The 26,017-nt window shown below is 41.8% G+C and overlaps 1 protein-coding gene across 2 annotated transcripts in view; it reads right to left on the reverse strand.

Moving 5' to 3' along the window:
* LIN28B (lin-28 homolog B) overlaps positions 1 to 25,378 on the reverse strand; it is an 89,954-nt gene extending 64,576 nt beyond the window's left edge. The window contains exons 1-2 of one of the 2 annotated variants that reach the window (XM_069011067.1): positions 25,345 to 25,378; positions 18,371 to 18,558 (exon numbers count right to left, since the gene is read on the reverse strand). In XM_069011067.1, coding sequence (XP_068867168.1) covers positions 18,371 to 18,558; positions 25,345 to 25,378 — 222 coding nt within the window. Of the gene's footprint in view, positions 1 to 18,370; positions 18,559 to 19,495; positions 19,564 to 25,344 lie in introns of those variants that run through there. The other variant, XM_069011068.1, reaches the window with a different exon arrangement.
* Positions 25,379 to 26,017: the final 639 nt, after the last annotated feature.

Consider the following 26,017-nt stretch of genomic DNA (forward strand, 5'->3'; position numbering starts at 1 on the left):
AACATGTAATATCAGTACACATGGCATACAGATTATTGTCTGCAAGAGAAAGTGCCAAATTACTTTAATCAACCATTAATCCACACAACAAATGAAGGTTACTGAAAAGCGTAAGGATCTTCTCAGTTACACTTGCACTTGAACAGAATTTTTTTAGTTTAACAGGTTTTCTTTCTAAAATAAATACCTAGGTGCATTTATAAGAAAAGCAGCTACAACTCCAAACCATCTGAAATTTTATATATGAAAGACAACCTCATTGTGAGGATCCTGATCAAATGCTATTAAACACTGAGATTTGCTACTGGACAGGCTCCATTCATCAGTGGCAATCTCTCTGTATAAGGGAAATATTTCCCGAAATGTCAGGACGTGCATTTTGCTCAATTAAAAACAGCGCCTACGCTGCCCACCCCAGCTGCCTGAGGCCACTCACTTTGATAGAAATTACCTACATATATATAATATATGTACATATAATAGAGAATATATGTATATAAATAAAGTCTCCTTCAATTTATTTATATCTGTATTACCTCCTCAGCAGTCTCCTTGGGGACAGGGGTGAACACTAACATACAGTAAGTAGAATTATGCTGTATCTGTAGTACAGTGCACCTTAGCCAGTCACAGCACAACTTGTGTCAATAAACAATCTCAAGACAACCATTCCTGCTTTTTATTAAATACAACATCCTTCTGACTTCATGTTAAATTAGCAGCAACCAGAACTCAATGTTCTAATGTATCTACTACAGTTGCCCACGTTATGTGTATGCAGCACCCGGCATAATTTCGTTGTCCCTGTACAGACAGAACTCAGTCCCAGTTGCTCTCAGACAAACTGAGGACCCATCCTGCAACTTCTCATGGATTGGAAGCTGTGTAGAGCTCAGTTCCAGACTTCACCCATCAGCAGCCAAATCCAGTGAAATCCAAGTGACTTTGTAAGTGTGGCACAGTGTTTTGCATCACTGAACTTATACCATGAATGACAAACATGTGCATGCACATGAGAAGTATTTATTTTAAAACATTTTTAAGTTCATTCAGGACAATTCAGGGATTTATTTCAGTGAAAATATTTTTCAAATGTCCTTCCAAGAAAAATGAAAATTACTGCTACAGCTTGCTTTGAAGCAGTTTGGACATCAGGAGAGAAGCTGTTCATGGCTGAACCTTAGTTGAAGTAGCCACTGAAATCAGCTAATAACATTACATTGAGTCTACTAAGAAAGTTCAAATCATGGAGACACTTCCAGGGAACTTAATATTATCCTCCTGTACTATTTAGGAGAAGGTGTGCCCAGTAAAGCAGACAGCTCATTATACCTGCTAGTTACACACCAGAAGGGCAGTCACAAATTAAATGTTGCCAACAGGAAACTCACTGTATTTTTTAAAAAGTTACTGAAATAGACACATCGACTATTTCCAGGACTGGAGTCTTAACATCTGTTTCTGAGAAAATGAATGCCAGACCAAGCCCAGCACTGATATAAGGTGCAGTCACAGTGAGCACAGGCCAACAGAGATGGCAGCTCTGTGAAATGCAATTGTGCAAAGTCTCACCCTGCCACTTTCCTCCTAGCTAGCAAGTTAAATCTATGAGAGCAACAAGAAGTTTGGGGAACAAGACCTCCCATTTTATTTTGGCTCAGTTCCTCAAAAATTACACTCCACCACTGCGCTGATACCAAATGGAATGGTGTTTTCTGCATTTCCTCAGGCTGCACACCTCTACTGCTTTCCTCAAGTTAGCTCAATTTTTCATGCAGCAAAGCTGAACTCTTATGAGTTTCCTGATACAAATGAAACCCAAACATGAAAAATAAATTACTAGTTTTCATCTTAAAGAGCAAAGTATTGTAACTCCTGCAGCTACAAAGCAATGGAATTGACATGGGAGTCCGGGTGGGAACATGAGGGCAGGGTGGAGGAAGGGGTGGGAAGGATTGCGTCTTCTAGCAGAAGTCTACAGTTATGTGCTTAAGGCAATAATGAAACTTCAGGGTTGTAACAAGCAAGAATTTCATCCAGGAGAAGAAAAAACAAAAACTAAACCCCAAACCGAACAAGCCAGCACAAAAACAACAACCAAAGAAACTAAACCAAACCAAACAACCCCAAAAGCCTACCATGGATCACATTTTCAGCAAACAATTTTTTCAAGATTAATAGAGATGCTTGCCTAATTTAAAAATAACCATGCAGAATAATTCAGGGGCTTGCAACAGCAATGAAAAGTTTAATGTGTATCAACTAAATGTACTTAGGTGCTGGTGTATGGAATGACAGTTACTGGGCTCTCCAAGATTTGAGATTTGTGAAAAGCATTTTTCCCACTTGGCATTATAAAAGCAATACTTAACATTAACCTTAAAAACAGACAAAGAATTTTACATAGAAAGGTTAAAATAAGTAGCTAATTCCAAACAAAACATCATTTCAATATTCCAATTATCTAACATGTATACTAGAAAAAACCTGTACATTTTGTAAAACAACCCTATGTTTAGCTGAAAATATGTAAGTGCAAGGCACACATGGGTTAATTAAAACTACAGAAAACCAACATACTTTGTATTGGAAACATTAAATACTTCTGCTTGAAAAACACTTCCAAAAAGCACGTGCCACCTATGTGAAGGCAGCAATAAAAGTAAAGCAGCCTTTAACCCCCGTACTATTTTGAAAACCAAAGCAACCTTACGGTTCCGTCTGTAAAAACTCCTTTAATAACATATGCATCTAAAAAAATCGTTTGCAAGTAAAAATGTTATCAGAAAAACCCATGAGACTCCAGCAAGCTGGATGCTGATGAGGGAGGAAAGAACAACTGACACAAATGGATCATAGTCAATGGCATTACACCAAACTCATCCCTTAGGAGAGACTGTCCCAGAGGGGTGAATCATTACACACTGCTGACAGCCTAGAAGTACATTTTCTATTTAGGAATGTAAAAAAATTCTGGTTTTAATGATGCTGTTATAAACTACAGCAAGAAAACTTGTAAAAGCTTTACACAACTCACCCACAGAGCCCAAGAAACCAACATATTGTGACCTGCATTGCTTGACTTTATTTCCATTAGAGCAAAACTGTTGTTGTGAAGAAATACATATATTTCATCTGTAGTATATAAAGTATGTATATGCACTGCTTTTTGTGTTTTTATAAAGAAAAAAATCAATAGACTATCAATTCTTTTTTCAAAAAATTATTTTAAATAGTAAAGCTATAGTCCTAACACAAGGAAAAAATATCCCCTGAAGTCCATGTAGAACTTCACCCAAGGACAGACTAAAGCAGAAGACCATTTAGTTATAAAAGCTGTACATTTAAGTTCCAAATCTTGAAACCTTTATTTACATGAACAGGTCTTACTTTAAAGAATAAGTGTTTGCAAGATTGGAATCCAGCAATCATTAATCTTGTTGAAAGACTTTTTAGCATGAAGGACTTTGCTATCCTTCCAAACAAACAAAAGTAGATAATTCTACCAAATATTTTTCAAAAGTTCTGTCTTGTCACATTACAGCATTCAGAAGTTAAAAACAAATTGTACGATGAGAGGTAAAACATCACTGAAAAGTTCTAACAATTCAAGAAAAATAACTTGCTATTAAAAATTTATTCCCTTTCAAATATTTCTGTAAATATGAGTGCTTTGAGGTGGTGCGCTATTTAGTAGTATGATTTGCTTGATCATTAGGAGGGCAAGACCAAGAGGTCACAGAAAATTGTGATGTGCCAAATTTTTTATCATCTTAGCTGAGCTGGTCAGAGCAGGGTGCAAATAAGACCAAAGGTTGTGGGTTTGATCCCCATATGAGCCATTCACTGAAGAGTTGGACTCAATGACCCTGTGGGTCCCTTCTGACTCGGGATACTCAGTGATTCTGTGACTACTGAAGTTTAATTCTTCCTCTGAGCACCCATGAGGCAAATGAACAACTCCTTAAAGGGAGGCCGCATTTCTCTTCGAAGTTGTTCTTGATGTCGTCCCTGCTGCCATCTTGGTGTGCGGCATCTCCTGCGGGCCGGGGAGAGAAGCGCAGGGTGCTGGGCATGGTGAACCCCAGCTCGACCTCTTCCATAATCCAGTATGGACAGTGCTGCCACAAGTGGTAGCAAAGCTCCAGGGAAAAGTGTTTGCTTCACAGTTCTTTTATTCGCATTGCCCAGGTATCGGTGTGCCCTGTGGCTGATGGCGGATTGGTCGTGGCTGATGTAATACCCATCTCTGATCCAGAGATCAGTGGCACTGATCTCTTCTCTCTGGCAACCAGGGACAGGACTCGAGGGAATGGCCTGAAGCTGTGTCAGGGGAGGTTTAGGTTGGGTATCAGCAAAAGGTTTTTCACCCAGTGGGTGGTTGGGCACTGGAACAGGCTCCCCAGGGAAGTGGTCACAGCACCAGCTTGACAGAGTTCAAGAAGTGTTTGAACAAGGCTCTCAGGCACATGGCATTACTCTTGGGGATGGTCCCGTGCAAGGCTAAAAGTTGGACTCAATGTGGGTCTCTTCCAACTCAGAATATTCTGTGATTCTGGTCCTTCAGCACAGGGAGCTGTGACTGTCCCTGCTTACCCCACGCCAGCACCCCAGTGGAGGGCACGGATGTGTATTACTGCCGGGGAGAAGGGGCACACGCAGCTCTAAACCCATTAATTCCAGCAGTGCTGCCCTTCAGACAGTTTTCATCTATCATTATTTTGATCCTCAAAGATATTAATCAGCATTGCCAGTTCTGCACCGTGTGCCGAATTAGTTTTTTTTTGTTTTTTTTTTTTTTTTTTTTTTTTTTTTTTTAATAAACAAAACAAACAAGCCGAATATTTAAACCGTATTTATAGAGTAATAAAATCTTTGAATCTCTCACATCAATCACTTGCTTGGACCACAGTCAGCTGCCCGGGGAGGACCAGGTTATAAATGGCCCGAGGAAGCGATAGGCAATGAATAGCCCTGACCCTCGCTTCCCTGCTTCGGTCGGGGCTTGCAACCTGAGCCGGGAGGGGGCAAATTCCTGCCGCTCCCGCTCCAGCCGGGCAGGGGAGGGGAGCGGAGGGCGCCGTAAAGGAGGCCCCCGGCCCCTCCTCGGCGCCGCCGTGGCACCCGCGCCCCCAAACACCCCCTGCCCACCCAAATTCTCAGCTCCATCCTACAGTTCCTCCACCACCCGAGCAGCTCCAGACAGCTTCTGTAGCAGAAGCAACCTGCCCTGCAGCATTACCAACTGATCGCGCAATAAAACACAACATCCATGAGAGAGAAAAAGCAGTTTCATCCCTCGCCTGACCACAGGTTTTCCGCCACCCGCGCCAACTGCAGCGCAGCAGAGAAGTCAACAGCTGACTGGCAAATCTTGCCAGCGAGCAGAAAAATTAAGGCCCAGAATCTTTTCCTTTGGCCCCTTCCAGATGCCAGTTACATGGGCTGGTTTCCACTGCACTGATCAGAAGGGAACTGGCAAATATAAAAACCACGGTTACAGTCTGCATCACTCTCTGCCATTCCTCCGCGCAGCAGAATCCAAACTGACCTACATTGTTAAACCTGTTTCCTGAAACACGCAGGAATGCGGTAGAAGATGAAAACAAGGCTTGTACGCAGATATCTAAGAGATCTTGTATTTCCTATATTAGCATCTATTCATAATGAATATTTCATTGTGGTTTTTTTCATAATTTCTAAATTATTTTTTCTGATTTAATGTCTTAATACTTGAATGTAGCTTTTTAATAGTAATATTTTAATAGCAACATTGCTACCAGAAAGCTTTTTATAAAATTTGTCAAATTAATGGAAACTTGACATTTCAAATAATTCAATAATTCAATAATTTTGACACAAAATTATTTTGTTTAGTAAATGTGTAAAAATTATGTTTAAAAAATGTAATCAGTATTTTTCAACAAACCAATTATTAAAATAAGCAAGGATTAATGTCTTTCTCCTGTATTTAACATGTCTCTTATTGTTTGATAATTTACTTCCATACAGATTTAATAAAAGGAAGCAATTTGCTTTTTGTCCATCGTCTTTAAAAATTTGGCAGTGAAATGTTAGTGTGCCCAGAACAATGTGCTCGTAAGACATACAAATTCAGATTAACTTTGTTAAATCCCTGGAATTAAACAGTAACAAAAAAACTTGTGCTGAATTTTTTATATGTTCACTTAAGTGGAGAAAATCGTAGATCAGTACACATTTTTAGTTTCTTACATACTATCAATAAATAATTATCTGCCAAGTTCTCTTTTAGACCTGAAATGCCAGGAATTTCAAACTTGTCCACAAAATGGTACAGCTATGCTTAAACTAATGAAGACCCTGCTGAATGTGCTGCAAGAAATTCAGATGAACATTCATGTATGATAAGTTCATACAAATAATACTGTAATAGAATTTGTTTTGAGGGCCTTTTAAAGATTGCAAAGTTCTCACAAAGACAGTAAAAACAAGTCCACTGAATGATAGTTTATACACACAAACCCCCCTTTCATTTATTTAATCAAGCTTTTCTGGTTTAAGTATTTAAGCTCCCAAATGAAACGATCAGAAAAAAAAGCCTTGAGACAAACTGTGCATATGCACTGAAACTCCTTGACAACTATTGCACTGATTCCACCTGGCTCAACATTTCATCTCTTAGTAACATGTGGTCCTTGAATTGTAGTTAAAACATACTGTACTTTCAAAATGCACATCAGATGGAGAGAGAAAACAGAAACTAAGCTAAGGTTTACTAATTTTTAAGAATTTAACAAATAGATTATAGTCGTCATCCTAAAACCACAAATACTGCAACAAAATCAATCATTTTGCGCCATTAACTCACTTAAGACAATATAATATACTATAGGTGCATTTCATGACACCTATTGTGGCCAGTGCTGGCTTAGATCCCTTGTAATGGACATACAGAAAAAAGGAAATAAAATTATAACTACAAAAACATGTCAGTGTTATATATATAATTTTAAAAATATACTGATTCCCATTAAAAAAATATATTAAAATGTAGATCACAGGAAATCTTAAACACTGATTATACTATCTAATAATGAACACTAAAAAAATTCATCTTTCACCAAATGCTCCAACTGCAGCCACTTCAACAGTCTAATCTTAGTCCATTTACAGCTGTCACCAGGTAAAGAATGATCATCCAAAGACGTACTGTGTGAAGACTAACAATAAACCCACATAAGCATGGAATGGGCTATCATTTCCCAATAAACTACAGATGATTATTGTCAGTAAAAAAGGAACCATATTACAAAAATAAATTAATCTGCCATTTAAAAAAATATGTAATTGCTCAATAAAAATAAATTAATGAAGATTGATGTGAAAATTCTTTGGGGAATCTGGATCTATCAATTACATTATTAAAGATAACGAGATGTTGCTCAAAGCAGACTCCAGATTAATTTTAAAAGCATCTGTGTTCTTGAAAAAGGTAGTTACTAAATGTAAATACATATAAAATGGAATATGCATTTTTATTTTTTATGTAAGTCTTTAATAATTTCTGCTGAAGACAATGTAGGCACAGATCAAATTTAAAGGAACCTTCTCAATCAGTGTCATGAATTTATATAATTTTAAATATTTTCAAATCCAGTAGAGCATATTTTGGAATGTTGTAAACTTTCTTTTTTAATTCTTGAGGAAGAGAAGGCATTGCTAAGAGGAGAATCTGATAACCTACTTTCTTAATGTAGATAATAGACTATAGTCCAGGATAATTAAGCACTTCTTAGTGAAAGATGTGGTAATTACTGCTCCATTAAGTGTTCCCAAAAGCAGGAACTAACACTAACAAAATCCTAATCCTCCAAATCTAAGCAAAAATTTTATCTTCAGATGTACTATATTTCTGCCCAAAAACCTTGAATATTGTTTTCATCTTAACAATGCACCTTTAAAATGCTCTCTCATTCTCTACAGTTCAATCCCACAGTCCTCTCTTTGTGACTAGTCCTGCAATGGTGACATATAAAGTTCTCTATAGTATCAGAAATTAGGCGTTTCTTTGTTTCTTAATGCATCTGCTTCACATCCAGATCAATCACCCTTAAGTAATGTCTCTCTTTAACAATTTTCACTAATTCCTGAATCCAATTAAACACACTTGTAAAAATTATTTTATCTTTTTTGTTTTTTCCAGGTTGCAATACTTTCTAAACCAGAATCACACACAACAAACAGGAGGCCCTGTTAGCTAAGACCAGCCAGCATGCTAGAGCCACACAGACCCCTGCAGAAGAAACCATCCATTCCTTGCAGGATTCACTTCTACCCTACACTTCCCACCCATTAAACAGTTCTGCAAATCATGCTACATGAAAACATTGAACAAATGTGATTTTGACTCATATAAAACAGCTATTACAAATGTAATGTGCTTTCTTTAATTAACACACACAGGCACACAAACCTCTAAAACCAAACAACAAAGCAGGTAAACAAAGCAGATTTGGCACAGCCAAATGAGCATTATTCACTGTATTAGAGACCTGTTGAGCACTGTGGTGAAATGGAAACTTTTTTACAAATATTTGAGGACTATACTATGTCTTCAAATCTGTGAACTGTGCACCTGCTCCTGTCTGAGCAGGAGGTTCACTACTTCCTCCTCCCCACCAGTCAGTGCTCTCCCTTGACTCTGACTGGTATCTTACATCTCTAACATCAGGGCCTGGGAAGAAGACAGATCATGAAGGATCCTGCCAGCAGGACTCCCATCCTCCCCCTCGTCAACACAGATATGCAATACTGCAAGTTACAAGGTTTTTAAAAAAAATTCCCAGTACCTACTGCATCCCATCAGCCCTACTAGAAATCAAAGGCCCTGCAGAGGGCTCAGTAAATGTTCAACACCCCATAGGCACTTTCACTGCAAGGGTGAACCACATTCACCTTCAACAGAACCTGCCTGTGGCCACAGTGAGGGGTCTTTGCCACACTGGGAGCATTTCACATACTTCTTCTACTGCTTTTTCCTACTGTGATGAACTTATTTGGGACTGAGCAATTTTTCAACAGGAAGATGGAAAAACCCACATTATCAGCCCGAGACCTTAGCATCAGAGCAGACTGGTAGTTGAGCAGTCAGGTGAGTTTGGGTAAGGCATTAAATATTATACATTCACAGTAGGAAAAAAGTAGCATATTGTGAAAAGTATATACAAATTACATACATAACATAATATGTATGCACGAACTTGAGAAGTTGTACCACTTTTAGTCAACTTTTAATTAACCAACAGTGACCCAAACCCTGTTTACTATTCTACATTTTAGGTGCTGTACAGGGAACAGCTCAGATCACAGTATGGCACTCACATTTTTGAGCACAAAATGCACACTTACAGCCTTATGAAAACAAAAGCCTGTAAACCACATACTTCCAGTAAAAGCATTCATGTAAGAGACTTAAAATCCACTTCTAATGCTGTCCATTTTATTGAACATATTTCATAGGTCAGTAGGACCACTTCACTTGATAATACTGAGCAGAATTTGGCCCAACAGGTCTGTAATCTCAACAAGAAGAAAAGAGATGTTATAGTTCCATTACATTAAGGAAAAGGAATTTTGTTCACTGTTGAAACAATTCTCAAATTTCCATTCACCTGATGTACTCTACTGTATTTAATATCTGGGAAAGAGGGCAGCAAACAAGTTCGTGGATAATTCTTGGATCTAATCCCACTTTAGTGTCAAAAATGGCTGATTCTCAGGATGTACAATCTGCATGCCTTAGACCAGGTAATTAAACTGGGTGAGATAACAATATATATATGTTAAATAGAGGAGGCAGTTGGGGGTCTAATTCAACATCTACAGAAGTCAGCTTGGGTCTATTAGGTACATTCTATACTACTACTTTTATATATTTCTAGTATTTCCAGTACAATGAGTCTAAAAATATTCAGAAATTACTACATGTGGTCAGCAGAGGCTTTTTAAACCCCCTTATTTCCCCTAAGATTGTTTTATTACAAATAGCTCATAAAATCAACCAAGATTTTGACTACTACCTTGCAAAACACAGCTGTAAAATGAAAGAAAACATTTTTTAAACAATAGCACATGTGCACAATTAATAGATTTTTAAAGACACCTGTACTTTGAAAAAAAATACAGAATGATGCTTATTCTAATCTCTTTAAAGTACACAATGGCCATCACTTTTAGTCTCAGTTTCAGACCAGGGTTTATTTTGGTGCATATATTTATATGACCATAAACAGAGAGTTATAACCCAAATGTTAAAGTAGCCTCACGTGGCACTATTATAAAAACAATCAAGAAAAAAAAATTCTCTCAACACTGCATACCTATAAATTACCATGAAAAATTAAAAGAAGGCCTCTCTGGGAACAGATTATCTCTGATGGGAAAGCCACTATCAGCTAAATTGATGAGAATTACACATTTGTGAATGCAATAACATTTGCGTTTTCTGACAGAGCATAAGATCTGTTGTAGTCATGAAATACTACTTTGGTTTTGTAGATAAATTCATACACTCCAAATATTGATTACATGTGCCTTTACTCAGATTTTATGTGTTAAACAATTTTAACCAGTGAAAATACTGACTTATGATGCTAAAAAATGAATCCGAACTTTTCAGCCTTCCTCCTGCCAAAAAATGCAATTCTAGCACCAGATCAGAACTTTGGAATGGAAACTGTGTGATTTTCTTGGTTCCTGCACTGATAATAGAATAAGAATATTCTACAAACTCTCACACAAATAATCTCAAACGTTTTGATGCATTTACTTTTCAAAGTTGAAATTCCATACATACGGAATAATTAAAGAGCTGTACTTTCCAGATTATCAACTAATTTCACTAAGATCTCACCTATCTGCTAAAAAGATCTATCCAAATTATTATGAACATGCCCTGTAAATATGCTTATTTCTGTTCTGTAGAAGAAAAAGCCCACATAATATTTATATGAATCAAAAATTCCCTGATTTTTTTTTACTTATAAACAGTGCTTTTTGTAAAACTGCAATCAATATATTTCAGTGCCACCACTGAACTGTAATCAGTAAACGAGAAAAAGAGAAACTTGAAGACTGAAGTGTGACACAAAGATTCCTGAAACATTTCACTTCCAGAGAGAGCTCCGATGCTTGTACTCATTCCACTACCCTCAAGTGCCCTTTTTCTTGGAAAGTCATTATCACTTTTGTTGTCTCTCCATCCCCAGCTGAAGGTGGCAACCCGAGAACTCTGCTATTTTGCACCAGGAGACTGCAGTTTCATTCACATTTCTGTGTCAGTAGCTTCCAGCTCTTTCCTCCAGTACCTTCACCTCACTTGGCTGCTGCTTGCTTGAACCCTTGGCCACCCTTCCATGGTGCCAACACTGCCCACCCTTATTTGTGGGGATCATGGGGATTCTCTGATATGAAAAATGGTACAAAAATCAGATACAAACATTTCCCCAGCTGAGTCTGCAATGTAGTCCCACAAGCACTTATCCTAGACCAACATGAAGAGTGATAGCAAAGGTCTTGGGGCTTACTGAGGCAGCAGCACTGCTGTCAAATGTAAAAGTCAAGTCATGTCCGTAGGATACCCACCGAGAAGGGTGGCTGCAGGAGTTTAAGCCTCCACCTATTCACCTCACACTGCTACTGCAAAGCCTTATTTGGCTGCTTGCAGAGCAGCTGCTGAACTGCTGCATGTTACAGCTTTACATGTTAGGAAAAAATCAAATTCAGTGCCAGTTTTCCATAGTACAGCAGACTGTGAAGCTTGCAGCAAGTTCCACAGCTGCTCCACAAGCAGCCAAGCCACCTCTGGAGAGGGGATCTGGAATTCCCTTTAGCTATCTCCTAAGCAGTTAACCCCTCCTCCACTTTAAGTCAGAACCAGCCAAATTAATCTGAGGAAAAGCCTGGACACCAGTTTCTCCAACTAAATAGGCTCAAGCAATCAGAAGCACTTCCCCACCTTCCATGCAGAGTTGTTTAGTGATACTCTGCTGATGTAAAAGCAATTTAAGGATTTGCTGCTTTCGCCCGTGATATCCATGAATCAAAAGCCAGTCCAAATCTGTCCTGAAGAACTGTCCTTTAAAAAGGGGCCATGCATCACATAATTATCTCTCTAACAGTCCTGGTTACTTGCAGCTGATTTTAAAAAAGGCAAAAAACCAGCACCCCTACATACAGGGAATTAAAAATATAAACAGTATGTCCTTATTTATTTGTGTTGGTTTTAACAAACATAAATGGTCTTTACCCTCTAGTTTGTAGTTCCTAGCATCTTTCTTAAATGACATCTTTACAGTCACTTGTATACACTTTTGTAGAAACTGGTGGGCCTTATTTTGCTTCTGTTGATTAGTGGGGAAATACGGACGGCCTTTACTGCAATGAAGGCCTGTACTGCAATTACTTTACTTAAGGCAGATGAATTAAACAATATTTACATGGGAGTATCAAAAAATTTTCATGCTCTTTCAAAAGAGCATGAAACAAAACTCTGGATGTCTCTAAATATACCTACTACCTCAGTAAGGTAGTTACAAACCAGAACAAGCAACAATAACAACATTTTTCCCAATTTGACAATTCATTTCCTTTTAGCTTCGGTTCATGTATCTGCTTTGATATCCTATGTTTGTGCCCCAGACAAAATATCCTCTTCCTTCCAGTATCCCAACCCCTGTGCACAACTTCCTCAGTCTTGGAGAAAAGGAGGATAGCGTGCTCTGGAAAGGGTGCACTTACTGCTCTGCCAAAGAGGGAAACACCTCTTAAGACAAAGTTGTCCCACTGCAGCCCTCTGCCTTTGGGCCACTTGTGACTTCTGCTTGTTAACGTGCAAGGTTTAAAACTCTTCAGCAAAATCTGATCTGATTCAACATCACTTAGGTTTAATGGTGCTGCCATTCACCTAAATACTACATAGATTTACTAATAAAAATTTACTACAGTATTTGGGTTAGAGGTAAATAGATGAACTCTGGAAGGTTCAGAAGATGGCAGCTCCATAATTCAAACAACCAAATTGTTAGTTTCTTCAGACAACCATCCTAAACCATCAAGCTGTCAGGGAAGTATTTTGCCATCTATGTGTCCATACACTATACTAACTTGTACAGTAATTAGTAGCCAGAATAAATTATTAAAAAAAAAACCCCAGTGCTGTAGCATTCCACACCACAAATCAGTGGTCCCCATCACTTCTCTGCATGCTGCAGCACAGCTGGTGTGTGCCAGAGCTTGGCTCTGGGTCTGCAGCAGCTCCATCCCGTTATGGACGCTACATGCGCTGAGGCTGCTGAGCAGACTTTGCCACCCGCGTCTGATCCCTGTCGGATCTCCCGTACACATGCTCACTGCAGACACACGTTTACTCCCTGTTCGCTTCCTTCCTCAGCCTCCCTCCCTAAATCCTGCTAGCCACTTTTGTTTTGATTAGGACTGGGCCTGCCTGGTCCCCAGCAGAAGTCAAAGATGACAAGTCTGTAATAGCATACTCTGCATGGAGACTTCTACAGTCCAAATAGACATTCCTATGTCATATTAAACATAAGGAGCAGTGAAATACTGATCCCACTTGCTTGCCCAGGGCTTCCAGCTATCCTGAGCAAATAAATAGTTTTTAAAGGCCCCCAATAAAACAAAAATGAAAAAGAATGAATGCATCCTTGAAAAAGCACGGGATCACATGTGCTCACAATATAAGAAAGTCAGCATTGAATGTATAATGCCATGCCCTACTCTGTCCTAGAAAAAGTAGTTCAACTATGCCTAAAAACTAGGAATTCAAAGAACAGGCATCTGATTCATCATTGAAAAGGACAGTTGGTCACATTAAGGGAAAAGACTGTTCATATGCTGCTTATGTGTCTCATTTTCCATTTATCCTTCTGTTTATAGTCAAAATAGTCTCAGTAATTTTTCCTCCTTCTTTTGATATAGGTACTTGAAACAATAAGACCAATATTTATAATACACAAATGATAGTGCAGTGCAGAATCACTCAATGAAAGAAAAAAGGGTGTTTTCCATTTTTATCAAAATTTGTAGTAACAGTAACTTGTAGCAACACAAGGAAGTTCAGATGAAAGTGAAAATTTTCAAGCCAACTGTATTCCTTTTAATGAGAAAACAAAATATACCAGCTCCTATATGCTGCTCCTCCCTTCCTTCCTCTCCCCATCTCATAAAAGAGGATCCCAAAGAAGGATCGTGTTTAAGGTCCCAGTTCAGAAATCCTGTATCAATCCCTTATTGTGGTAAGAATTTTGGACCACAGAGCCACGTCCCAACAAACTCCATCTAAACTGAACAATCCACCCCATCCTGAAAAACCACATTATTGAGAAACAGACATAAATTTATAACCCTTGATACTCACAAACACATATTTAATTGCATCTGTTTACGTTCAGCACCCTACAGTCCATTATCATCTTTAACATCTGGGCTTCATGCTAGGCAAAGGAAAAGAGACTTGTTCCTAACTTGATCTGTACAAAGTGTGTGCAAAAAAGAATCTGCAGCATTTTTGCCTTACTGCCATCCAAAAAAAGTAGTACGTATTTAAGCTGGGTAAAATTTTGAATGTGCTAAAAAAGTTTTAACAAACATTATCCTTTTCTGATTCTATGAGAACTTCAGCTCTTCTTAGTTCTTTGCATTGAAAACCTTTTTTCATGTGCACCACAAAAGGTTTCCCTCACTTCACCTCTCCAGTCTGCTTTACCCTTTGACAAATAGATCTTTTTCTAAAATTTAATAAGAGTCACTCACACATAACTAGGTCCAGAATTCACATCAAAAAAGAGAAACAAGCTATTTTATTCATTCCATGGTAACCTACTAAGAGTATATATGACAATATTGAGCTAAATTCAGTAAGGTGCACATTCCGTGGATTTAAAAATGTTACAAAGGACTAATCTTCCTTTTTTTTTTTTTTTCCAGAAGAAACACAGGACTTGGCACATTGCTGCATTGAGCATGGCTTCTGTTGAAAAAATCTAATTGTTTTTAGAGCTTGTAATTTTGATATGACCCTGAATGACTCAAACAAGCAACTTAAAGATATAAGCTGTATCAGAATAAAGTTAAAAAGGAAAAGAGTGTGGGCATGTGTAAGTGTACCAAATTACATTGTAGACACACAGATGCACATATATAATGGCTGACGTGTTTCTGCCTTAAATAATGCATCCAGCTCTAGGTACCTCATTACCCGAAGGGTAACAACAGTCTGAAGGTAGTTCAGAGAAGATCAATCAAAATTATTAACACCAAAGGAGGGACTTAAAAGGCAGGGTTGAAAACTCAATACTGCAGCTGTTTTGTGAACAGGACTTTCATTGGGTGAAGGGGAAGAGAAGTCCAAACAAAAGCATGGTCCTCTAAAAATGTATCAATATATACAACTAGCAAAGCACTCACTTTAGAAAAATGTGACTATAATCCACACACAGCTAAAGGGGAACTCCAAGAAGAAAGCAAAATTACTTACTGCAAGCTCAAAAGTCTAGGTATAATGAGCTTAAACTATTACAGGAATTTTGACTTGACATACAGTAAGTTTTTATAGCAAGATCTCATAAACTGGGCATAACCTTGCCAAAAAAGGTAAGATAAGAAAGTAAAAATATTGTTGTAGGGTTCAAGCTAGCTTTGACAGGACTTTGACTAAGTAAACTAGAAGCTTCTCTCCTCTGCTCAGACTGCCTAATTCTATAAAATTATACTAGTAGCTACAAACACTGCAGAATGAGTGAATGAATGCATGCAACACTATCTGCACACACATAAATGATGAAGTGTTTTCAAAGCAGTTTTGAACAGTAGTATTTTGTTTCAACAGATTAATAAACTAACATCTTTGCCTTAAAAATGACCTTTCACATGACAAAATTTCTCAGATTAATGAAACCAATAGGAATAGGGTCCAATCACTGTGCAGGCAACAGCTGTACAAGCAGCACTGTTAAATAACATTACAGATTTAAAGACATTTTTATGCTCTGGCTGTTACTGCTAGTTAGCTAACACAAAGCTAGTTAGCTAACACAAAGTTAGCTAGTTAGCTAACACAGCTAGTTAGCTAACACAAAGCATTCTGTGTAGCAATATCAATTATCTAAAACGTACTCTGAAACACAATAGATTCTCCCATTACATTACACAGAAAACCGATGGAAAGAAGATTCATGTCACCATGAAGTTATATATATACACCTTAGACTTCACCAGAAAGAAAATGATGAGAAACATTATTTTCTTTGCTGTAAGAAATACTAATAATAACTTCACTCAGTAAGATGTATCTCTAAGTAAACTCAAAATGACTGAGGCACAGAGTTAACATGAAATGAAACATGGTATTTTTCACTGCATTACACTGTGGTATGTCTTAGAAACCCAAGGGTATGGATAAGTTGTAGATTATTAAACTGTAATACACAAACTTGTCTAACATTTCCTTCTTTTCCCCTCCTTCAGGGGACACAACTCAATAGAGACTTCCAAATTTACTACTACTTTATTATTTCCTATGACTACTTTCCATTATGAAACCGAAAACCTTGTCTAGTATTACTTAAATGTATCAGGTTATCATGCAGTTCAATACTTCTCTATTTCCACAACTCTAAGAATATCTTTGTTTCCAAATGTGTTTTTTATTAACAGCACTGCTATGTTTCAAATATTTGTCTTCTACTATTCAAGAAGCAAAAGAATGACATACGTTAACACAAAGTTACTTTAAAAAAAGGGGGTGTTTATCTTTAAAGTAAATTTATAAAACTGTAAAGAGCAACTTCATGACTTAAAAAGATATAAAGAAAGGAAGAAAAGGGGAAAAAGGAGGAAGACTGCTCCTTATTTGATAAGTATTTCATTCATTCAGTTCTAAAGAGAAAAAGCAGCAGCTTAAAGAGGGGGCCGCTTATATGCCAGTACAAAGCAGGAAGTGTAGGAATTTAGTGAGTTCACTATCGGATTCTACGCCTTGTACGTAATTCCAAATGCAAGCAGCTAAACTGAAGTGCAGGCCCTTAGGTGCAAGGGCACATGTGAGGCAGCAAGACCAGAAATCCACCCCACCACGCACTGCAAGGCAACAGGCCACAGCAGCAGTTTCTTTAGAAGTTTCAGCCACCTTTTTACTAATCTAATCAGAGGTGTATGCTTTAAAAAAGCCTGACGAAGTTACTGCAGAATAAAGCCGGGCCACCAAATGCATCATTAAAAGGGAGTCACTATATAATCATGGAACACCCCCTTCGCCGTCATTGCAAACGTCATAGAAAATGGACAACCACGTAAAAAGATGCCTTTTGCTTCCCTAACATGGCCCTAGCCAACCCCAAAATGGTCTCTTTACCTGATTCCTCTCTTTTCTTCTCTGATCACAGAGAAGATGGGTCAAATTCAAAATAGCCTTGTTGCAACGGGAGACTTACAGAAGGAGCAGGGAAGGTCTACACATGCTCCTTTTTCAAAAAACACAGTACAGATCTCGAAAAAAGTTCCCTTATCATTTTGTACGTATTTTGCATCTGAAACTCTTTTACATGAAAGTAGAAGTTTCCACATTCAAAACACGAAACCATCCACGCTGCTGTGCTTAAAAATAAAACCATGGACCATACACCCCTTGTCTCCCCAACAGCCTTACAGAGACACTGCTTTTGGTCTGAATACTTAAATAATTACTTTTTTTTTTCCTCCCTAGAAAGGAATAATTAAAAATCAACTGACGAAACCACATAAACGCTTCAGAGTATCACCACAGGGACACTCTCAGGTCTGAATTACTGCAAAATAACACTATAATTATGTCTTAATTTCACTAACTAATCTCAGATGAGCTTTTAAAAAGTAATTCGAGGTTTACAAGTAAACCGTTTAAAACTGTACTCAAATGTTATCTGAATGAAACCCGACATTTATTTATCCTTTTCCCAGCTTGATTTTAAACAGTTTCCAAGGAAAGGCATATCTGCTCTTGATCAGTCTGGTGACAAATGATAAACCTTGTTAAAAAGTGTGACATTTGAAAATAAATAAAAACCACAGGAGACTTTTCTAACCTAGGAGGAAGATACGAAGAAACATTATCCCCTTGCACAAATCACCAGCGACAGAGACTAAGCACAATCTAACGACCTTATCTACTCAAATTGTACACTGCCAACAAAACCACTACCTAGGGCAACTCTTTAACTACAGATACACTTAAATACCTAGAAAAAATAGGTTACTTCTCTTCACATAAAACCGGAGTCCCTGTGAGCTCAACCAAATGTGGCAGGCTGAGATGGAAGACAAAAACAGGTCTTACTTGGTGTACAAAGACATCAACTGGAGACTCCAAGGGGCTTCCCTCTCGGTTGCTCATGGAGATGAACCCGAATCCCATTCTCACATTGAACCATTTGCAATGGCCGGTTCCGTGCAAAACCTGGGATTCCTCCTCTTCTTCCTGCTCCGGCAGCTTCCCGGGTTCGTCTCCACCTTTACTCGCCCCTGCTGAGGAAGAGGGAAAGGCGGGGGGTGTGAGGGGGAAGGGGGGAGAAAAAGAAGGAAGAGAGGAACAAGATGCAAAGCAAAGAGTTAAATTCTGGTAACATCCTTTTGCCGCTGTGTAGAGGAGTTACTACAAACGGAACAGGGGGAAAAAAGGGGGACGAACAAAACAAAATCAAAAACCAAACAGCGAAGAGTGCGTATCTTTCCTAAATCGTAAAATAAACAACCTTCTCCCCAAAATACGTAAAAAAATTAAATCACAGGAGGTTACAGAGAGGAAACACTGCGCACGGAGGCTCTCCCTCTCTCTGAGCCCAGGGCAGCCCACGTTTCTGTACATACGTGTATTTTTCCATTTAACTCCATCTTTCAGCCACATTACAGCACGGAACGCGATACTTTACTTGAATATTGCTGGTTTAAGACCGATCCCATTTCTCAACAGAAATTCTCAGCCCAATTAGTCTCTCCTCGCAAGGCGCAGGACCGGGGGGGCGAGGGGGGAGGCCGGCCGAGGAGGGGTGGAGGAGAGAGAATAAGCAAAATTGGGTAGATTGCACAACTGGTTATTGCACATGCAGCGCCGAAACCACTATTTTCCAAAGTGTATCCATCCCTCCTTGGAATAAACTTTCGATTAAAGTTGGGACAGGTGTACGGCCGTTTTCTCATCCCACCACTGCAACTGTGCTTAATCAAACAGGAACAATTCAAACAATAGTCCCCTGAAAGCTTTTCAAGTTGTGAATCGGTGTGGGCGGTACGGAACAGTTTCTGAGCTGGGTAACAATGGGTTTGGAGAAAGCCCCCTTGCGCGAGCTGCTAAAAAAGGGTAATGCATAGTTGGGTTAAAAAGGGGTGGGGGGAGGGAGGAGAGGGGGAGAGAGCGAGCGAGCGAGCGAAAATCATAGTAAAACAATAGAAAAAGAAAATTAACCTTCGGCCATGTTGCCCCACGGGCCCTCTGCTCCAAACTCGTGAGATGAAAACTTTCCCTGTGGATCGAAGTGGTCTTCTGCATTAATCTAACATCCTGATTTTGAACGATCGCAAATTTAGCTCGCATGGTCTAATGTGCTTTCCCTCTTTTGATTTTTCCCCGTCTCTCTCGCTCCGTTTCTGGCCCCCTGCGCACACGTGACTCGGTCAATTACATGCTTTCTTGCTACTAATTTCGCATCGGATCCTTAAGGGGTTGGCAGGAGGCAGGAGCAGCCAATCGCCATTTCAAGTAGCCTGACACACCAAAATAATTTATGAATGAACAAGAAATTTCCAACACGGCGCTTTTTTTTCCCCCCCCCCCTTCCTTTTCGGACAGCTAATCTGCACGCTTCTTTACGGGAAATCGAGATGACGTATTATTCTGGGGTTTCTGCCCTCCCGTGCATGCACAAATCCGTAGGAAGATCCGTGTGTTTCTAGATACAGCCCACTGAACAACAGCTGCGCGCAAGGGCGGCCGTGCGGAGGAGATTATGGGGGTATCTGTGCCCACCGCAGGCGGGCTCCGCGAACGCACACCAGGGCGAGCTGCTCGCGGACCAGGGACACGCGTGTGTGCAGACACGCACGGGGAGCGCCGGCAGGCATCTGTGGCACCCTCTGCGCACAACGCGGGCAGATGCGCAACTGGATCGTTACTAATTTCGCATTCAAATTAAAAGCGCGCCGGAAACGCGATATCACCTTAATATGCCCCAGAATGTGCGGAGATCTAGCGTTTCACAACATTTCTGGAGGGGGGATGGGGCGAGGGATTGTACTTCACAGGTTTCTCCGCCATCTCTTTCCGGGGGAGGGGATGTGATTAATGACTTCCTAAATAAGAGCCCAGTTTTCAAGCCGAGAATTGGAGTGAACCTCAATCAGCAGTTGGGAGAGGACTGACAGAGAGAGGGATTTACTGGAGAAGAGGGCGGAAAAAAAAAAAAAAAAAAAAAAAAAAAAAAAAAAAAAAAAGCCTCGGGGGAAGAGGACAAAGAGGGGAGAAATAACGCTGACCGGGGACTGCTGTTTTAAGTCTTCACTGCCAGCGGGAGTTGGGGATCCAATTCGGAAAAGAAATGTGTGATGTGTAACGGGCTTAGTAACAGCCCCTTTGCAAAGGCACTCCCCTTCCGCGCTCACAGGTACACAGCTATGGCCCTGCCCTCCAGCCCTTCTCATTGCTGGACGCACGGCCAAACGCTTTTAAAATAATATTTTATAAACGTGAAAAATAAACAATTAGGGGAGAATTAGTTTTATTTTCCATCTGTCCATCTCCTTTAGTGTAAAGATACAGATGAAAGTATTTTGTCCTCATCACCATCTACTCGCATTAACCTCGCTTTCCATCCGGTATTTATATATATGTATATGTATATGTATATGTATATGTATATGTATATGTATATGTATATGTATATGTATATGTATATGTATATGTATATGTATATATGTGTGCGTGTGTGTATAATAGATCTCCTTTAAACATTGCCCATATCTTGTTAAATCTTGGACTCTGACTTTCTTACTAGCCCCCTCCCTCCTCCCCCCAGCATCCTCTCTTATCCCAAGGACACACAAACAAAAGCCAAGGCAACAAACTGATCCGTGCAGAACCTGAATGCAAGGGGCTTATGCATTTGCAAAGCACTTGCTGTTGTTTGCGAAGTGGCGTCGATCAGTCTGCCCAATTAAGGGGAACGCCTTTGCCCCCATGGGCCTGTTTACTCCTTTTGTTGCCTTTCAGGAAAGCGTCAATTCCCCCGCTAGCGCCTCATTTCTGTGTGAAACACCAAGGTGGAGGCTCCGTGTGATCGTTTGCAAGAAAGAAGCGAGGGTGGGCAAGAGTGTACAAATACAAGCACCCTGGCAAGTGGAGCAGAAGCTTTAAATCCTGAAATTCCTTTGCAGTCTTCAACCGTAAATTTCCTATAGGTTATTTCAACAGTGAGGTCGACTTCCTACATTGACCTGCCTTACGCATTCGTGCAACATACCACCGCTTTTGGCTCATAACCTCCCTTCCCCCCTTACAATAGCGATTATTTTACAATATTAAATCTCCAGTAATTTTATATGCTTGGATCTTATGACCCGGACGATATCTAATTTATAATAAATGTACGAGATTTTAACACACGTGACACCTCCGTTATGAACAAGAAATTAAGATACCGGAAGAAAACAATCCTTACACCTCTTACTTGAAGTGCCCGAGACTACGTTTCTTGTGGCAGAAAGGCACATTTATAAAATTCAAGATCTCTCTGCCCCTCCCCTCGAAAAGACAGAAAGTACCCGTTTAGTATAAAGTTTTAAGAGTCTTTATTTTTTTTAAATTTATTTATTTTACCGGCATTTGGTATAAAAAAACCCTTAGAGGCTAGAATATTGGTTAAACAGACACAAACGAGTTGATTGAGTTCATTAGATGGACAAAATGTCTTGTTAGTAAATTTCAGTGAAAAGAAAATTCAGTATAATATGTTCCTCGATGAAGAAATGAAAGGCTACAAAACCACGTAAATAAATGAATGTAAATATATTGGTTGCAAAATTTTTCTTATGTTGCAAAATAAGTGCAGATTTTGTAAAATGGAGGGAGGTGGGATTTGCAATGTGTCTTTACTGAGATTTTCAGGCCTCCAGTATTAGTGGAATTAAGGTTGGGGTCACTGGACTGGTCACCGGTGTCAGATGTTATCGACTCATTCATTTCCTGCAAGGGACATCAGCCTTTCAAGTTTTGTGGAAGGTAGAGAGCTGTTGCCAGCTGGGAACTCTCCGGGAAAAAGAAGAAAAAAAAAGGAACCCCAACCCCAACCAACACCCTTCCCAAAATTCATTCTGAAAGAAGGGGAGGGGGGAAGAGGGAAAAAAAACCCTACGGAACAAGCCAGTTCGTGGAAAAAAAATAGTTTAATGGTAATGGTTTAGATATTAAAAAAAAAAAAAAAAACAACAAAAAAACAACCCTACCAACTATTTCTATCCTTGTATTTCGCTACAGAGATGCTAATTGTGGTGAAGACAATTATAGGAAGCTGGAATCATTGTCTTCCTACATGCACAGCAAGAGCTCGCTTGAAACTATGTAACCAAAACCAGTGGTGTTGGATTTCCCATTTGTCACCTTCCTAAAACTTTTAAAGTCCTAACTTCGGTTTCTTCTATTCCCCTAAACAAAACCAAAATAAGTCAAAAACCCCACAACCTCCCCTCCCCCCCCAAAAACCCCAAACCACTACTCGCCCTCTCAAAACAGACTCCCACCTCAAAAAAAAAAAAAAAAAAAAAAAGGAAAACACACCACAAAAATCCAAACAAACGACGGAGCCATGTGCATTTGAAAAAAACCGCGTGTTTTACACTTGAAAGCAGAGCTCGGGGTGCTGCCACCACTTCCCATTTCAAAGCACAGCCAGCGCTCCTCGCCGACGGGCAGGCAGGAGGGGCAGGGACGGCGCCGGGGCGCCCCTGCCCCCTCTCCTCCGCTGCCCGGGCCTGGCTGCTCGGCGCCGCCCCGCCGATGTTGGACCGAATAGGATGGCCGTCGCGTTTTTCTACACGGTCTCTACCGAAACCGGCTCTTCCTAGATTTGCGGTCGGGGGGGGGCCTTTCTCGCCGCTCCTAGGGGCGGGAGGCTGTGCCGGTGCGGAGCTGTTCCCGCCAAAACCCTCTCACCTAAATTTTGGGCGCCAAAGCCGCTTTCCCTTTCCGCCGCCGCGCAGCGCCCGGGTCGAGGGCGGGGGTGGCCACCAGCCCGGCGGGCCCCGCTCCCGGCGCGGCTGTGCCGCCCGCAGGGAGAAGAGGCCTCTTCCCACCGCTGCGCGCCCCCCGGGTGCAGGGCAGGGCGAGAGTCGAGCTTTGCCACCGGGCTTCTGTTTTAACACTTCCAGAAAATGCGGCTTCTTCCCAGCGGGGACGTGGCGGCGTGCCTTCCCGCGCCTTTGGGAGAGCAGGGTCGGACGCGCTCAGGACACCGCCAGCTCCCCTGGTCGGGCTTATTACCCTCCCTTTTAATCGCGTGCATTAAGAGTAGAAAATATGCAAATTTAATTTTTTTGTTGTTAACACAGCGCCGGCCCAACTGCGCGCTGCCACGGCTCGGATCGAGCAGGGACGGGGTTTGCCCGACGTGCGACTGCGGGGTATGAAGTTACAGGCTTTATAGAGGCGCCTTCGCACCGCGCCCGTCCCGAACCGCGGCTCTTTTCGGGAAATGCAGTTTCAGGGCACAGAAAGCGCCTCTCTCCCCTCACTCCCGCCCGCCGCAGGAGCTCGGTTTTTTAGCTTCCCCGGCGCTCCTCAGCCGTCACACCCAAGACGGGCGCTCCCGGGTGCCCGGAGCCCGCCTCTGCTCCCTCACGGGGAGGGGGCGGCCGTCGCCGAGGTTCGCAGGCACCACTGGGGGCCGGAGCGCGGTTTCAAGCACGAGCTTTGCGGGCACTTTCAGTCGAAACGAGAAGCGGCGGCCGTGGGTGCGGCGCCGGTTCGCTCTGCCGTCCGTGCATCTCTGCTGGCCGTGCCGGTGGATTTGCGGGGGAGTCCTAAAAATACTGTCAATTACTGTGATCCCGCGCGTGATCCACGGGCAGGAGGACGCGGGAGGCACTCACTCGGAGAGCTCGGATGCAGGATGTGGTCTCACGTACATTAACCGTCTCTCAGCTGCGGATTTGCAACTGATAGCGGCCGCTTCCCCGGGGGATTTAAGGAGGCTCTGGAAGCAGTCGCGGGAGACCGTCTGAGAGTGCTAACGCCCCGCAGGGAAGACTGGCCCTCGCGGAGGGACCGGCCGCACGGCCCGGTGTCACCGCTTCGTCTCCCGCTCGGCAGGCAAGGACGATGAGCGGGCGAGTCCGCGCCTCGGGCGCTTTCGCTCCTGCCCGTCTCCTCAGGCGGGACTGCTGCACCGGGGCTTGGTGTGCGTGTCCCAGCGGGGAGCGCATCCTCCCCCGACGGGCAACTGCCCAGGCGCTCTCGCCTGCGCCAGCCCGGCGGTGACACGGACAGCTCCTCCCGCCCCAGCACACAGGCAACACGCGGCGCCTGCCATCGCCCGCCCCAGGCCGCCCACCGCTGCAAGGGACCGCGTCCCGCGGTGCGGGAGGCTCACGGGTATCCCTGGGATGCGCGCTCCTCCCTCGGGCGCGCAGCGCCGCTCCGCGGGGAGCTCCGCGCCCCGGCCCGCGCATGCGCCGCCCCGGGCGGGCACGGCGGGCGCCCGGGCAAGGGGGCTGGACGGACGGACGGACGGCTGGACGGGCGGGCAAAGGGGCTGGACGGTCGGGAAGGGGGCTGGACGGACGGCTGGACGGGCGGGCAAAGGGGCTGGACGGGCGGGAAGGGGGCTGGACGGGCGGGCAAGGGGACTGGACGGGCGGCCCTGGTGAGGCGTCGCGATCGGAGGAGGTGCGTGGCGGTAATGTGACAGCGGCACGAAAATAACTCCACGAGTATAAAGTTTAGTCAGCGACTGAGGTGTGTGCGCCCATCGGGTGGTGGTCCCGCAGCGCTCATACAAACCCGTGGGCTCCCACCATTTGCAACAGATATGTGACATGGGGTTACTGTAAATAAACTTTCCTTATGTAATTGTTTATTTTTCTTACAGAAGCAGAGCACTCAGACTGCATCCAACAAGAACTCTGAAGCCTGTGCACAAAATTAGCGATTCTTCCCCCTCCCACCCAGTAATGACGTTCATCAGAGTCAGCGGGACAGAAGTGCTGCAGTCCCTCAGTTTTACAGAAACACAGTCAGCCACACAAGACGCTGTAGAGAAGACTGACCTGAGCCTGAGGAGACCTTCTTGAATGACCTCATCGTCTTCTGAGGAACCTAAAATCAGAGAGCTGGAGTCAGTACCGCGTACACTGTCACAGAGTTACCGTATTTAATTACCTCATCTCCAGTTTAACGGCTCATTAGGACGCCATAAAATGCCAGGGCATTGACTCTATGAAGTGACCTGTAAACCTACTGTTTGAGACTTACCTAGCTCATCAGAACCATGAGATAACCAAGGCATAAGATAAAAAAATCAAGTGCTGCTTTCCCCCCACTCCCCCCAGCATTGTAAAGGCATTGCCCCTTTCATTGGTCTCTTATGAAAACTATGCAGTTGATGACAACAGTAGGAAAAGACACAGATTTGCAGAGTATTGAAGGTGTTTTTTTCCTTTATCAATATTTAATTGCAATAGGTAACCTAAGAACTAGTGAGTTGTCTTTACTATGCTTAAATTGTACATATTAAACAATGAAGTCATACCGTGTGATTTAAGAAAAGCCAATAAAAAGAATTCTCCAAGATTCTTTCATGGTAAAAATTGCCAGTGCCACTCAATGCCAACTTATGAATATCAACAGAAAAATGCTTTTAGTTATGATTGATAAAACTGCAGAGCATAGTATGTAATGATATTAAATTTTAGGTCTCAATCTAAACAAAATCAGTCATAC

This window comes from Aphelocoma coerulescens, chromosome 3 (assembly GCF_041296385.1).
Source record: "Aphelocoma coerulescens isolate FSJ_1873_10779 chromosome 3, UR_Acoe_1.0, whole genome shotgun sequence".
Taxonomy (NCBI): Eukaryota; Metazoa; Chordata; class Aves; order Passeriformes; family Corvidae; genus Aphelocoma; species Aphelocoma coerulescens.